The sequence below is a fragment of the Bos javanicus genome, chromosome 22 (assembly GCF_032452875.1).
Source record: "Bos javanicus breed banteng chromosome 22, ARS-OSU_banteng_1.0, whole genome shotgun sequence".
Classification (NCBI taxonomy): Eukaryota; Metazoa; Chordata; class Mammalia; order Artiodactyla; family Bovidae; genus Bos; species Bos javanicus.
Genome location: NC_083889.1, coordinates 14,674,013 through 14,689,754, shown reverse-complemented (window position 1 = coordinate 14,689,754; position 15,742 = coordinate 14,674,013). Strand labels below are relative to the sequence as shown.

The 15,742-nt window shown below is 54.9% G+C and overlaps 1 protein-coding gene across 4 annotated transcripts in view; it reads right to left on the bottom strand.

Annotated features, from left to right (window-relative positions):
• Window positions 1–15,742, bottom strand: part of VIPR1 (vasoactive intestinal peptide receptor 1) — a 33,325-nt gene that overhangs the window by 5,674 nt on the left and 11,909 nt on the right. Inside the window, exons 2-9 of one of the 4 annotated variants that reach the window (XM_061396096.1) lie at window positions 13,889–13,997; window positions 9,689–9,796; window positions 5,725–5,831; window positions 4,025–4,131; window positions 3,478–3,610; window positions 908–1,061; window positions 309–369; window positions 37–103 (exon numbers count right to left, since the gene is read on the bottom strand). In XM_061396096.1, the coding sequence (XP_061252080.1) occupies window positions 37–103; window positions 309–369; window positions 908–1,061; window positions 3,478–3,610; window positions 4,025–4,131; window positions 5,725–5,831; window positions 9,689–9,796; window positions 13,889–13,997 (846 nt within the window). The remainder of the gene's footprint in view (window positions 1–36; window positions 104–308; window positions 370–907; window positions 1,062–3,477; window positions 3,611–4,024; window positions 4,132–5,724; window positions 5,832–9,688; window positions 9,797–13,888; window positions 13,998–15,742) is intronic. The other 3 variants (XM_061396097.1, XM_061396099.1, XM_061396098.1) reach the window with 3 other exon arrangements.

The following is a 15,742-nucleotide window of genomic DNA, read 5'->3' as shown; positions in this document are numbered from 1 at the left end:
GTCTCCCCATCCCTAAGTGGTGGGAGCAGGGCTTACCAAGATGGAGGCAAGGATGGGGGCCTTTATGATCCACCACAGTGAGGAGTTGATTGTGTCCCAGCATCTGGGGCGGGGGACGGTGGGAGAGAAGGAGAGCTTGTCCTTGACCCAGGAGAGTCAGTCCCCCTCCCACCGTCCCCAGCTCTGCCCCGGAGCCCTTTAAAAACCACTGGCCCCGAGGCTGTTACTCCCCAGCCCCTCCTGATCCCACCCAGGGGATCTGCCCTGAGTGCCGGGAGCCAGGAGGAGGGGGCCAGCTGACCGCTCACCCATAATCCTCAAAGTGGATCCTGATGATGGTCCAAACCAGGGTGAATGTGCTGGGCACCCCTGTCAGGACCGAAGGAGAGAGAAAGAGGAGAGGGCATGGGAGAAAGAGGGAGAGATGAGGAGGAAGAACCAGGGAGGGACAGGGAGAGAAAAGGGAGGGTTTCCAATGCGGTCACTTGTGGTGGCATATGCAGACAGTTCACTCTGCAGAGATACGCTACTGAGGGGGCGAAGCTTTGAGACTGAGGGACTGTGCCTGTCTACAGAAAGTGGGAGTCTTTCTCTCCTTTTGACAGAGGTGCTTTATAGATTAGCAGCATCCCTGTGTGTTTCGAGGGGTGAAGGGGAAGTGAAAGGATGTTCAGAGAGCCTGTCTGTCCCACAGGTCAGCCCAAGGTGCAGCTGGAGCCAGAGGGCGCCTGCTCAGGGGTCAGACAATTGGAGGACTTTTCTCGATCCTTGGCCGAGTGCCCTGCAGGTAGGACTTGCAGCCCAGCAAGACCTAAGGGTGCAGGCTGGGTTGGTACCCGCCCCCCTAAAGAGCTCCCCGAGCTTTACCCCCTTGTTCCCATCCTGGCAGCCCTCCCTGGTACCATACCCCAGCCGATGAATATGTACCCCCAGAAGTACTTCCGCTCGGAGAAGAAGGAGACGGCGAGCAGGGTGTGCAGGTAGAGGCCCTCCACCAGCAGCCAGAAGAAGTTGGCCATGACACAGTACTGGAATAAGACCACGGCTGCCTTGCAGCCCACCTGCAGGGGAGGAGCAGGGAGGGGGCTCACTGGAGCAAGCAGGGGTCCCTGCCTGCCCACATTTCTGTCTGTGGTGATCAACAGAACTGCAGTACAGCCAACTTCCTTGTTAGCTCTAATTTTAGACCATCAGATGCTTTGGAATAAGCTCACAATTTTAATTACCCGCCCATGAATGTATTATCTATTTATCTTCCTGTCTATATATCTATTAACTCACCTACCCACCCAGTCATCCATCTACCCACCTATCCACTTATCCATACACTTACCCACCTACCCCCAGCATCCACTTTCAAGTCACCCATCTTTCTATCTACCATCCATGCATCCATACATCATCTATCGGCAGCCACCATCTTCCATCTGCCAAGCCATCGACACACTCACCTAGCAATCTCTCCATTCATCTATTATCTACGTATCAGACATCCACTACGGACTCAGACAGCTGGACATCTCTTCATCCATTCATTTATCTACTTGTCCATCCACCCACTGATATACCCCACCCCTCTACCCATCATCTATCCAATTTTTCTTACTTCATCCTTTTATCCTTCCACCTACTCAAGTCATCTGCACATTATTTACTCAGCCATCCAGCTACCAATCCATCCACTTACCACCTCTGCTACTCAATCACCTTATTCCTATTACTATGGAAAGTAGCTGGAAGAGGTATAAGGAAGGATTCTTGCTCTTATTAGCAAGAGTCCCTTGAGTGTGTAGGGAGAGGAGCTGTGGACTGTGTCAGGAGCCTCAAGGACAGGGGAGGGGAGGGGAGACAGATTGCCTGTAGCAGGAGGGGCTGTGAGCTATAAAGCAAATGGGGGGCGGTGAGATGGAATTTTTGGGGAAAGATAGGGACAGAGAAGAGGAGGATAAGGGGGATGAAGAAATTAGGAAAAAGAGGAGACGGGAGGGGTGCTCATTCCTCTTGGGGGCTGGAGAAGATAGGTGAAGAACGGGTTCCCTAGACAAGTGGGTGAGGACAAGGGAGAAGTCAGGGACACCCCTGGGGAGGGCAATCAGGGGCTCTGGGAGGCCCAGCTGGCATGATCAGAAGGTCTTCTGGACCCTCTGTCTTCTCCCAGAAACAGTCTTCCATTTCAAAGTAAGCCCAGATACATGTAAGCCAGAGTTTAGAGACACTGTCCTCCAGGAAGTCTTCTGTTTTTCACTCCTCCCTGTACCCAGACCTCAGGTTCCCACCATTCCCTCCTGTGCCCTTGGCTTTGAAGCATCCTCAGAGAGCAGACTCCACTCTTCTCCTGGCTGGAAAGTCCTTCCTCGGGTCTTACTTAGGTCCCTCCTGCTATAGGCAGTCCATTCCCCCCCTCCTCCCGCATTTGCTTGACAGAAAGAATAACTCAGATCTTTAACAGGACAATTATCTGTGCTGCTTCTTGCCTTAGAAAAGCTTCACAGAGCTGCTAGTGAATAGGGAAGCCACAATTATCCTCAACAAGTGCGCTGGAGGCTGCAGGCTGCTCCCTAGGCTCTGGGGCTCATGTCCCACGGGTCTGAGCCCAGCTCCCAGGCGGGGTCATCTGAGGCACTCTGGGAATGGCCAGAGGGCTCCTCTTGGTGTTCCCTCTCCCTTGAGACACTGAGATTCTACCATCACTCTGCAGAGATTCACTTTCAATCTCACTCTTTGGGGAGAAGGTACTGCTGATCCCTGAAGTAACACACTACCTCTGAGGTCACTCGTGAGGCAATGGGTCTTTGACCACAAGGGGTAGACAGGAGCCAGGACTGGTCTCAAGCTCTCTGTCTCTGCTCAGGGCTGCGAGGCACTCAGGAAGGGGCTCAGAATCACCTGGAGATGGATCCTTATTGATGGGCAATGACTTCTTTAAATGTTCTCAATCTCCCTTCCCTAGGCAGGTCCAGAGTGACTGACGGCAGGGGAAGAAACGAAGAAAAGCAGGGCAGTGTGGGGTGGGACTGGCTCCAGGTGGCATGGGGTAGGAAAAAGGGGGGCACAGTGAGCAGAGCCCTGGGGATGCAAATGGCAGGGAGGAGGGTTGGAAGGAAGCTCAAATGTCTTTGCATGATGGGGAAACTGAGGCAGGGAGTTCCCTAAGGTCCCATGGGAAGTCAGCAGTGGAGGCGGGAGGGGGTTATGGGCTGTGGCACCAAGTGTCCCCTTTCCCACCTACAAGAGGTGTTTCTCATTGGCAGGAGGAGGTGTGTGAACCCCCAGATAGCCAAGCACCCCCGCCTGCTGTGGGAGGGAAGTGGGATTCAAGGAACTGGCAGGCAGGGTCAGACAGGAGTTTGGCCATCTTTGGAGAGAGAGAAAAAGAGACAGGGAGAGAGAGGGGAAGGAGAAGACAGGAGGGAGGAGAGAGAGAAGAGGAGATTCAGGAGAGAGGGCAGAGGGCGGCAGGCCTGGATGGGTCCTCACCGAGCCCTTGGAGCAATGGTCCGTCTCCCCACTGTTGAAGAGGGCCAAGTCTTTGATGAAGACGGCGGCGGCCCTCAGGATGAAGGATATGAAGAGGTGCATATGGATGTAGTTCCGTGTGCAGTGGAGCTTCCTGTGGGAGGCGGCCAGATCTGGGAGGCCGAAGAAGGCCTCAGACCCCCACCCCATCCAACACATCCAGCGCTCTGAGAGAGGGGAGGACTCAAAGCCTCTGAAAGTGGACCCTGCCCTCAAGGGGGACCCTGTCCCCCGGCATCCTATCCACATGTGCAGCCTGGCTTGCTGTACCTCCTTCCAGGGCACAGGCCTCTGGTGACCTATCCCCCAGTGACTGGCACCCTGTGAGGGATGAGGCTGACATAGGGGATCACTTTGAGTGGCCTGCTGTCTCGAGGGGAGGCTGGCCTGGAAGGGGAGCAGGGGCAGGACTGAATAGGGGCTGACCGTGGAGCGAGGAACAGCATGCCTGGGTGCGGAGTGACCTGGTCGGTCTGTTCTGAGGCCTGTGGCTCGGGCTGGTCCTCACCTGAACAGGCTCAGGATGGCCGTGGCGACCAGGAGAGTGGCGAGGGACAGGCTGTAGCCGATGGTGTAGCCGGTCTTCACAGAACTGTAGAACATTGTCTGCTGCTGCTAGAGGGAGGGGGGTGAGGATCTTGGGTGGGGTGAGGGGCGCTCACCTAGGGGCGGGGTGCCCTATGCATCCTGCCTCCCTCCCCTGCCCTGGCAGACCAGGAGGCTGAGGCCTGGGGCTCCCAGCCCCCAGACCCCCTGACTCCCTGGTTTCCACAGATGAGTCAGGGCTGCTTCCCAGGGTGGGGCTGGGGGTTGATCTCAACTCTTCTCTGCTCCTTCGCAGGAGAAATGTCAGTGGAGGAAGGAGCAAAAATGCCACACGTTCCACTGGCCCATCCATTCACTTTTCAGTCATGTGTCCAGCAGACCTTCTGGGCCAACTCTGGGCTTGGTATCTTTGGGCATAAGACTGCTCACCCTTCAGACCCTCACACGAAGCCCTCCCTCCTCACTGAAGACAATGGTAAAGAAGACACTGCTGTTGTTTAGTCACTAAGTCTTGTCTGACTCTTTGTGACCCCATGGACTGTAGCCCTCCAGGCTCCTCTGTCCATGGGATTTCCCAGGCAAGAGTACTGGAGTGGGGTGCCATTTCCTCCTCCAGGGTATCCTCCCGACCCAGGGATCGAACCCAAGTCTCCTGCATTGACAGGCAGATTCTTTACCACTGAGCCTCCAGGGAAGCCCAAAGAAGACACTAGGGGTGGGTAGTGTCACAAATTTGTGATTTGTCGGGGCTGGGGTTAGCAGGAGGAGGGCATTCTGGCCTTTCTGGGGAGGTGGGACAAAGTTGGATGCCGAGGGCTTCCTGCTGCCCCTTCCCCATGGATGCACACACAAAGCCAAGGTCACTGGGCAGCCCTTCCTTCCTCCCTGCCTCCCACTCCCTGCTGGAATAGAGGCCAGTGGTTAGATAGGATTTAGTGGATTTAGATCCTGCCTGAGGATCTGGTGGGCTTTGAAGGCCTCTGAGAAAATTGCTGCCCTCTTGGGAGCAGTAAAAGTCCCTATCTGTGAAGGGCATCGGGAGTGGGACAGAAGTCATCACAGACAGCCAGACTGTGTTCACACATCAAAGCTGTGAAGGGCTCCTAGCTCGGGACTCCAGTCATATTCCAGCCTCCCCATCAGTATCTCTCCCTGGCTTCTGGCTCCACATCCTTAGAGAGATCACTGACAGTCTGCTCCAGGGCAGCTCCTGCCCTGGGACTGAGGACAATGGCCCTGGCCCTGTCTCTGACTGGCTGCTGGGTATCTGAGGCCAGTTCCTTGTAGGACCCGCACCTTGGTTTCCCTTCTGCATGACATGGGGGAGGGGTCCTGTCTGCCCTGCCATGCCCAGGGCTGGAGCAAGGTTCCTGTGAGGGGGTGGGGTGGGCAGCCTTAGGGTGATGCTTCAGCTTTGCTGCTATGTGTCATCCTCCTGGACCCTTCAGGGGAGCCGGGGGATGAGCCCCTGGGAATGTGCACCTGGAGAGGGAGGAGGCTTCAGGAGGGCAGATGCCAGGAGTCCTGGCTCCTACACAGAGGGCAACCGTGCCCCTTGGTGGGAGAGAGTGGAAGGAGCCAGCAGACCCAGGCACTCGTGTGTGTGCGTGTGTGTGTGTGTGTGTGTGTGTGTGTGCGTGCGTGTGGTGCATGGAGGCCCACCTCATCCAAACTCGATGAATTGTCATCCAAGCCACAGGCAACGGGGTAGGGGCCAGGTTCCAGGGGCGTCCAGCCCGCTTCGGTGCAGCTGCGGCTCACGTTGCGGCCTGGGTGGAGGGTGGGGTGGAGAGGAGAGAGGTTGAGGTGGGAGCTGGCAGGTTGGAGGAGTAGGCATGGAGGCTATCTATCTGGGCTCAGCCCTACTCTTACCACCTGCTGCAGCATCAGGTTCCAGCTGTTCTGACCTAGATATCCAGGATACCACGCGGCAGCCTGGGGCAGCCTGGGGCAGGGAGAAGCCCCTCCAGGGCCGCCAGTGGACCCTCCCACACAGATGACAGGGCAGACATTCCTGCCCCTTGCTGTGTATAAACCTGACCTCAGGGCGATTTAAACCCTGATCCTCATCACAGGCAGCCTGGATCCTTGGCACAGACTGATCCCTGACCCTTGGCATGAGCTGAATGCTGACTCCTGTCACAGGGTCATGGATGCTACTGTGTCATTTGGTTTCTTGGTCCCGTGTGTACAGACAGCAGCCTTCTGGCTGGGGTAAGGGGCCCAGGCCTGCCCAGTTCTCCTGGGTCAGTCTGCCTGGGCCTATGGGTCTGGGTTTCCTCCCACACCCTGGGGCCAGGGGTTCAGATGTGCTGCTGGAGAGGGACCAGAGTAAGGCAGGAGGTGGGTGAGAATTGGAGGACATCTTATAAAGGCACAGATGTGAAGTCCTGACACATGGAGAAGTGGGAGTTCCTGGCAGGAGCACCTGCCCAGGCAATGGCAAGCGTGAGAAGAATTGAGCCACACAGGATTGCAGAATCTCGGAGCTGAACCGCTGAGGCTGGGTTTCCGGGGCAGTGTACTGTCCTCTGTCCCTGGAGGCCCAGGGCTGCAGCCAAGGGACAGGACCATTAATGGGCCATGTGAGGTGAGGGGTACCCCCTAGGGTCCCCCTCTTCAGGGCAGGGAGGGGCTGGATAGGAAATGGGCAAGACAAAGAGGAGCCCCCTTGCCTCTATCCCAGGACTGCTTACAGAGACACCGAGTCCAGAAGAGAGCCCACCTGCCAGGCTTGTTGTTCGGGAGGGAGGGAGAAGGAGGAGGGAGATGAGGAGGAGGAGGGAAAAAGGAGAGGGAGAGAGGATGAGAGGAGAGAGAACAGGTAGGAGGAAGAGGTAAGAAGTTGAGAAAGAAGGTGGGAGGAGAAAAGATTAGGGAAAGAGATGAAGCGAGCTGATGAGGAGGAACTGAGAAAGAAGATGGCTCCTGACATCCTTGCCTTCTAGCTGCTTTCTCACCTGAACCACCATCGTCAGCGCCACCATCAACATCATCGCCATCACCATCACCATCACCACCACGGACGTTTTGAGAACTTTCCCCAGGTATACTGGATAGAGCACTTCGGGCACATTATCTTTTTGGAGCCCCTCAATTATCACAGTTGGGGAGCCAAGCTCCAAGAGGCTGGTCACTTTTCCAAAACCACATAGGAGATACAGGGTAGAGCAGGTGCGGTCCCCACAGTCTTCCCAGGTAACTTTGACCCTCATCTGCACTGACGTGACTGAGGACTTAGTTCAGGTGTCCAGGTGCAGAGCTGTAGGAGGCGGGAGGTGTCAAGCTATCCTGAGCTTGGGGAGGGTCACTGCGCATGTCTAATATTTCGAAACTTTGCCGTGTGCTCAGAGCATCCCAGGTAACTCCCTATTCACTATTTCTGTGAATCCTTCTGGCTGCCATTTGAAGGAGGTGCTTGTCACCCCATTTTCTGGATAGGGAACTGAGGGATGGCTGGGGTAGGGGGATCTCCAGGAAGGAGCAGTCGGCTGTGAGGTTCCTTCCTGCCACTGTGGCAGGAAGGACTTTGCAGAGGAAGCGGCACTAGGCTAGGCCAGTTTCCTGGGTTACACTTTTTTCATCTAGTTGCCCAGGAAAACACACCCTCTTTCCCCTACAGATTCAGCCCCTAACCCAGTCTCCTATTCCTCACCATCATTTTCAGAGTCACCAACGATAGCTGTGCGGGTTGCTCACTGCACAAGGGCATCTGGCTGATGGACACCGAGGGGTAAAGTGTACTTCCTATTCAGCTTGTCACAAGGTGGGTTCAGTGAGCAGTTGACTGACTCCACCTGAGGAAAAGCTGCCTTCTCTCATCAGCCTGAGGGCTCGGTGGGGGCCCCAGTGAGGCTGGCAGCCTCCGTGTTAGCCAGATGGTGGGCTGGAGTTCCGGTTCTCAAGTGAAGGAGCTGCCTTCTCAATTCCAGCAGGGACAGAAGGAGGAGCCTCAGGAGGGATGCAATTAGCATAGTGTCAGAGTGGAATGCAATTAGTGGGTGCTTCCAGGGATGCGAAGAAAGGCTGGTTGCCAGGCTCTGCAGAAGGGAGCATTATGAGAGCTGCCCCAGGGAGCTCAGGTCCTACCTGCCCAGGTGCTGGGTCCCCCTGGAAGAGGGTTGGGCTAGCTGGGTGCTGGCCTGGACTGTGACATGCCTGTGGCTGAGGCATGTCACGGAGGCCACCCTCAAGGACAGCACCCAGATCTCCTTGACCGCTGAGCACGCATCCCTGAGCACGGGGGAGCAAAACAAGACTGCCTCACAGAGACGATTTGGTCCCCCTCCCATTCTCACTTTACAAATAGGGAAATAGGCCCAGAGGGGGAAAGGTCACCTGGAGAGAGAGACTTTTGCTCATCCTCTCAATTCTTATCTAGGTCCTGTCCATCACCACCCCTTCCCACCCCAGCCCTGCTCCTCCCTCTGTCCTCCCCCAACTCATCAAACCCATACCTGAGTGGGGCACGCTGGATCTCTCCCTCCCTCTTCCCCCACCTTCCTGCTTCCCTCCCCTGACTTGCCGTCCACCCAAGTCCAAACCATCAGCATCTCTCCTCTGCCCTGGGGTTGTACTCCCAGAATCCTCTCTTCTCACAGAAACCAGTTATCAGTTAAAAATCCCCAACTGGACTGTGTCCGTCACCTGCGCAACCTCTGTCATGGCTTCTGAGTGAACTCAGGGGAGAGCCCACGCCCTGTCAGCCCTCCAGGCCTCTGCCTGCCTGGGCCCTGTTCCCTCCTCCCTCCCCCGAGCTCACGTGGCCTCCACTGAGTTTCCTCAGGGCTCATACCACAGGCTGTGGATCCTCTCAGCAACCCCCCGCCCCTCTGCCCCCCGGCCAGGATCTTTGAGACTCTTTCCCAGCCCAGGTCTTCAGACAGTAGTCCCAGTATCACCTCCTTGTAGAGGCCGCCGGGACAGCTGCCTTAGGTTGCTTCTGTCTCTTCTCTCTCCCAGCACTGCTTACTACTTACAATATTTGCATGTGCTTTCTTGCTAAATGTCTCCAACTAGAACATGAGCTCCCTGAACACAGAGCATTTTATCCTTCTGACCCATGCTGCGTTTGTCCAGCCCAGTGCTGGTCAAGCCAGTAGGTGTTTAACGAACATTCTCGGAATGAAAGTATGACTGACTATGTGCCCTAAACCCCTTTAATTATTCAGTAGCAAGACGGCCCATTTCCTGAAGAGGTCCCCCCTTTTCTTTTCTACCTTGTATGCGCACATTCACTTAAGCAGGACCTGACAAGTTGTGCAAGAAAGGCCAGTTTCGCAGAGTCTGGAAGATCATTGCCTCCAGGTAGTGAAAGAATGAACCAAGACCAGCCCCCCAAAATGGGAACATGGGAGTCATAACTGCCAATCAGTTATCAATCGCTGAACAAATATTTAGTGAGCCCTTCCCACATGCTTATCTTTCTGGGAAGAGCTAATCAGATCCCATGAGCCCTTCAGAGAGCTAATAGTGCAGCCTCTTCCAGGAAGGCCCCCCACACCCCCAATTGTTCTAGCCCCTTGAGCACCTCCTTTGCCTTCTCACTTCCTTGAGAGGAGATTCCCCACTCCGGCCACCTCTACTCCTGCCACCCAGCTCCCGCCCTTCAAACTGAGGTTCTTACCTTGAATGGAGGAGAAGAGCTTAAAGATGAGGGGACAGGCCAAGACAACCACCTGGCCCCTAGGGGTGGCTGGCCAGCAGGTGAGGTTGTCCCACATCTTGCCACAGCCTGTGGAGTGAAGGCAGAGGACACACGGGTCAGCGTAGTCACCAGGGCCTCCAGCCTTGGTCCTGAGCCCACAGGCACCCACTCTTTTCCTCCTTGTCTAGGCTCCCACCTTGAGGAGCCTCCAGTCTGAGAGGGGAGACAGGGAGGGAGGAGAAGGAGGCATAACTACAGGTCCATGGTTTTTGGTGAGAGACAGAGCTCCCCTTGTGTGTTTCGAACAGTGGAGGGGGTTTGTTTGTAGCAGAGCTTGCGAGGAAGGGCTTCCCCAGCATTCGACGCACAGGCGACAGGGATGCCAGGCCGGCATTTTGCACGGTCCTGCACAACGGCGAGTTGTGTAGCGTCTGGGACTCTCAAATAAGAGTTGCTGGGTGTTTGCACAGATGAAAACCTTTTGTAATGACCAGAGGCTAGACTCTTACTCCATTTTACAGATAAACACAAGGCACTTATTGTACGGGTTTGACAGTACAAGTTTTCCAGGAAAGAAGCAGCCAAGTAAAGGGAGAGAAGGCTGGGCTTTGCTGTGCTCTGAACTTTACTAAGAGTTGTTCAATGTTTTGGAAAATCACGTTACTTATGGCAATGCTGCCCATAAACCTGGGTCCGTGATGCAACCAGCGTATATATCAATCTACATTTAAAGCTCTCACATTCCCAGAATTTATATTTATAGGTACAACCTTTAGACTCTGTCTTCTTATCTTTTGGTGTGATTGTGCTGGAATGTGTACACAGTATTTTATTATATATGTCTTTATTCTATTTTTGTTTTACGTTATAATTAGGACATCATTAAAAAAAAGGTGTATGTCCTAAGTTTCATTTTAGAATAGTAAAGGAAGCATTAGAAAATATTTGTTATAAAAAGGAGCTGTTGGGTATGATAGGGTGATGAATATACTGGGGTTTATCTAGTTCTTGAGGAGTCTTCATAAAACTCATAAAGCAACACCAAATTACCATATGGACTGTAGCCCACCAGGCTCCTCTATCCATGGGATTCTCCAGGCAAGAATACCGGAGTGGATAGCCCTTCCCTTCTCCAAGGGATCTTCCTGACTCAGGGATCGAACGCCAGGGCTCCTGCATTGCAAGTGTATTACTTACCATCTGAGCCACCAGAGAAGCCCACCATAAAACAACACAAATGCCTCCAATCCAATAAAATTGTGAACTGTGACAGAGGCTGGTGATTAGGGAGTGAATTCGGATAAAGCCCTGTATCACAGGCTGTGTTCTCCACGGCGCACCTGTTCACCTTGGCTGGTGAAGCCTGCACAGTGGGGTCTCTAGGGGTCCGCTTGAATAGGCAGATGCCAGTGCTGTGGTCTTGCCTGTTCAGGGCCTGAGTGCCCCTGAGGAACAAGGACTCCTCTGGATGCCCTCCCCCGAGGGAGGTTTAATTGTCTCTTTGCAACACTGCCAGTCCCATAGATTTACTCAGGAAACCCAACCCCTGAGCCAAAGTCAACGCCAGCTGGGCCAAACCCAGCCCAGCCCAGGTCCGAAGGTTCACGAGTTCCCAAGAATGGGGCCTGGGAAGAGGAGGCGGAAGGACATCCCCATTCGGGGAAGAGCCTTGAGCCTCTGGATACTAAGGTGGGCCAGCAGTGGGGAGGGTAGGGGTACCTTCTGGGGCTGCAGGAGCCAGGGGGCACCTGCCCCTGAAGGCTGAGAACACCTGGATCTCCGGGGCCTGGTCAGAGAGCACAGGCTCCCTGCCTTGGGGACCCCATCCGCTACCACCCGTCCTATCCTGAGTCTTTTGCGGCCTCACTAGGGCTCCCGTCTCTCTTCCATCCCTGTGCCCACATCTCTGGAGGCCATGTAGCTGTCAGTCAAACCTTGCTAGATCCTGTTAATGGTATCATCAGCAAACACTTATGCAGCCTTTATATGTGGGAGACATTGTTCTACCCTCTTTATGCTAAGAACTTATTTAACCCTCCCATTTTACAGACAAGCAACTGAGGGATAGAGCCATTACACAACTAGCTCCAGGTCTCCGGCAAACTGCTTGCCCTCTGCCTGGTCCGAAGGACTCGAGACCCTTTCTCTGGGAATTCTGCTTGGCTGGTCTGTGGATAGCCCTAACAATGCTGGGCATGCCCTGGTTTGCAGGCCTGCTATTGTGTCTGGGTTCTTGCCAGGCTTCAGGCTCTCTAGATTTCCAGTTGCCACCCGGATCAGGAATGGATTCAGAACTGGGTGTCCTGAGCTCAACTTCACCGGAAGTGGCACAGAGAGGAGGGAGCCTGGGCTCTATGCCCCCAGGGTGGCCACACTTGGCCTCAAGGAATCTCAGTACCACCAGGGCTGGGCTGTAAACTGCTGGGGCACAGGCTGGTGGACCGGGTGGGGCTGGGGGGAGCCAAGGAAGAGGGGCCGGTACCTGGTCAGGGAGGCTTCCTGCAGGAGAGAGCAGGGTCAGGAAGCTGAGAGGGGTGACAGCCAAGAAAATGCTGGGCATCTGGGGTGCCTGTGGTTGTGAGCTGGGCCCGGGAGTATTCTCTGTGTGTCTGCCCCAGGGAGGCCACACAGGTCCCACTGCACATGTCACCAGGCCCACAGAGACCCAGGGCCCAGGCTGGCTATGTGTGCCCACAGTGGGGCTGCAACCTCAATGGGAAAGAAAGCTCAGCCTGGGTGGGGGATGGCGAGGCAGGGTGGGGGCCTCTGCTGTGTCATTCTATAGATGTGTGTGCACAGACACACGCTGACAAGCATTCCCTGGCACATAGAATCACAGACACACATGTAAACATGCATCCAGGTACGCTTACTTGAACATGGAAGAACCAGACATAAGCAAACACAGGCACAGAGAGACACACACAACTCACGGACACACGTGTATAGACACAACTGAGCATACCACAGACATTCACACACACACACACACACACCACACACCAGGCAGACATATCCAGGCAGGTCGAGGCTTACACAGACATATGCCTCCAACATACAAAGACGCTCAGAGTCAGACACAGGCTCCAGAGGCACAGATGCAGCCCTGGACAGACATGGGCCAGGAGTGCACAGCCAGATGTGCACGAACACGCAGAGTCCTGCACAAGATCATGGGGCAGACTCACCGCCCACAGACCCTTCATGGCCTCCTCTGCATCTCAGGCCGACTGCCTGGTGAGAGTGTTGGCTTCCTACAGGCACCCTGCGCCAGCAATGACCTCATTGGGATCACAAGGGTGGCCTGCCTCCGGGCCTGGGAGGTGCTCTAGTGGGGCCTAGAGTCTGGTGTCTGGGGCTCTCCGGGCTGTCCATGATCCTGGATCTCACTGTTGAGACTTTCCAAAGCTGTGTGCAGCCTGGTCTTGACTTCCTGCCCCAGAGGCAGGGGCAGGGGGGCGTACAAACTGTAGGCAGGTCTGGGCCATAGTTTCAGGGCCCTGGGAGACAGGGCCATAGTTTCAGGGCCCTGGGAGAGAGAGGGCCATCCTTCCTTGAGAGCTGGGAGAGGCAAAGGCCGTCTGTGATGCTGCACACACTCAGTGCTGCAGGAGGTGGGAATCAGAGCCCAGGAGGAGGGACTTAGGCTGGGGTTCATGACTGTCAGCCTCAGTGAGATGGGAGGACAGGGGAGCCAGGAAGAACAAATGCTCCCTGCTCTTGAGCCAGGCTGCTCTGTAGCTGTAACCCCAGCTTCAGGGAGGTGACCTCTGGGAGAGAGACCCAGAGCTAGCCCAGGCACCCCACTGCTTCAGCCCCTCCCCCTCCCAGAGAGGCATGAACTCTACACCCACTCCCCACCCGCCACAGGCAGTCGGCCTTGGCACCTTCTGACTTCCCAGACTCTCTGCTTCTCCACATCCTGCCCGCCCTTGTGAGTCTGGCTCCAGCAACAGCTCTTAAAGGAAGCCCTCTATTTCCTTCCATTCTTACCCCACAGTTGCTGAGCCAAACGTGGGGAGCACAAGATTGGGGAGTGAAGACCAGAGGGTGATACCAGGTGATCCGATGGCCCTGTCGCTAGGCAGCCTCAACCTGAGGGTGGAGCAGGGCTCACGATGAGAGGGAGGTGGGCTACATGGAGGGAGGAGGGTTCTCTCTTGCCACCAGGGGCCTCACCTGCTGTTTCATTCTCCAGCTGCGCCTCCTCCAGGCACTGTTCGTGCTGTACCGCAATCATCCGTAGATAGTCACACTCTTCCTGCTGCAGCCCCACCGCCCAGCCGCCCTGGGGGAGGGAGACAGGAAGGGGGACCCGTCAGCCTCATTCATCCACAGCCTACCTGCCCGTCCAGGGGCTCCAGGAGCGTGGGGCTAAGCAAGGCCCAGTCACCGGACTAACCCAAGTTCCAGACTGAACCCTGGCCCCAGTCTGAACTCAACCTTAGACTGAAGTCTGAGCTTGACCTAGATCTGACCCCAAACTCTTATCCAGTGTCCCCTGAAAAGCCCTCTGCTGTGAGGGCCCTGTCATGGCTTCCTGCTGGCTCCAGCAGTACTGTGGCTGTAACAACACCGTCTCTGTGGGTGGCACAACTCTGGACAGAGGTCAGAGGGCCTCTCCCTGGAGCCCAGAGCTGGCCCACTGGACCTCCAGCTTAGGCTGGGAGCCCTGGGTCCCTGTTTCAGTCTTTGTGGATAAGTGGGGCCCAGCAGGTGCTACCTTGTTCTGAGTTGGACCCTTCTGGTTCTCGGAGCCAGGCCTGGGAGGAGTCCAGGAGTCTGGCTCCATTTTTCATCCTCTGTCCCCATTCCTGGAGCCTGTGCTTCTTCCCCGGGTCACCGGTCTGGGAAGGGAATGGTGGTCCTCCTTGACCAGACCCTCCACCCTGCTTCTTAGCTTCTGAATAATTCAAGATCTAGCAGATCTAGTGAGGGTGAGGGAAGTCTCAAGAAGTAAGAGGCCCCTCTAGAATGGCTCATGATCCAACCAGGCCTCCTCTCACAGAGGTCACCAAGAAGCCCAGGCTTTTCCCCTCCTGTTGGGGGCCAGAGTGAGGTACTCCGCCCATGGCAAAGGTCATGAGGAAGGAGGCTCGACATACGCAAAGGCGGGATCGAGCCTCAGGAGTCCCCCTGGAAATCCTCGAGCGTCTACCCCCATAACCAGAGCCTGCCTACTTTACTACTTTGTGCTCTTACCTACATCTCTGACTTTACGGGGGGCTGTCCCCCACCACCTCTTTCGGAGAAGGAGTTAACCTAGAGCTCCAGTCAATAAAAACTCTTGGGTGTGACAAGAGTGTTTTAACCTACAAACTCCTCTGAAGGTTCTCTAGCCTGCCTGACAGGCTCGTCCGGCCACATGTGATTGCTCACAGCCTCCCAACCGTGAGAGGCACAAGATGCTTTAAACCTTCTAAAAACAGGTTCCTTAGAAAAGTTAGAAAACTATTAGTATAAGTATAATGGGCTGATTAGAAATTGTATTGGTGAAGGGTTTTTCATTTGTTGAGCCAATGTTTGTTGCTAAGTCTCCACATCCCCTGCCCTTACACACATTAATGAATATATAGAAGAAATAAGTATTAACCTTTGATATTAATCATGTTAGACCTTAGGCTAAGTAAATTCTTTCCTTAACTAAAACCCACTACACCCTCACCCTGTAGGAATGTAACTTTATTTGGGTGGCATCTGTTTTGAGAATAATCAGCCCTGGAGAAATAAGTGTCCTGATTGACTGACCGCTGTCACAAGGAGAGGGTCGTAAATTGTCAGCAGGCCCCCCTGGCCAGAAGATGATGTAACACCCCTAAGACCTCTGTATACATTTGTGTGAAGCACCTGACTTTAATAAAAGTCAGGACTGCTGTCCCCACGTGACTTTTGTATAACATCTTAGTGTATAAAAACAGACTCTGGAAAATAAAGAATGGGGATCAGTTTCTCGAAATACTGGTCTCCCCATGTCGCTCTCTCTCTCACTCTGGCTGAGTCTCCATCTGGAGCGCGGAACCCACCATGCTTACT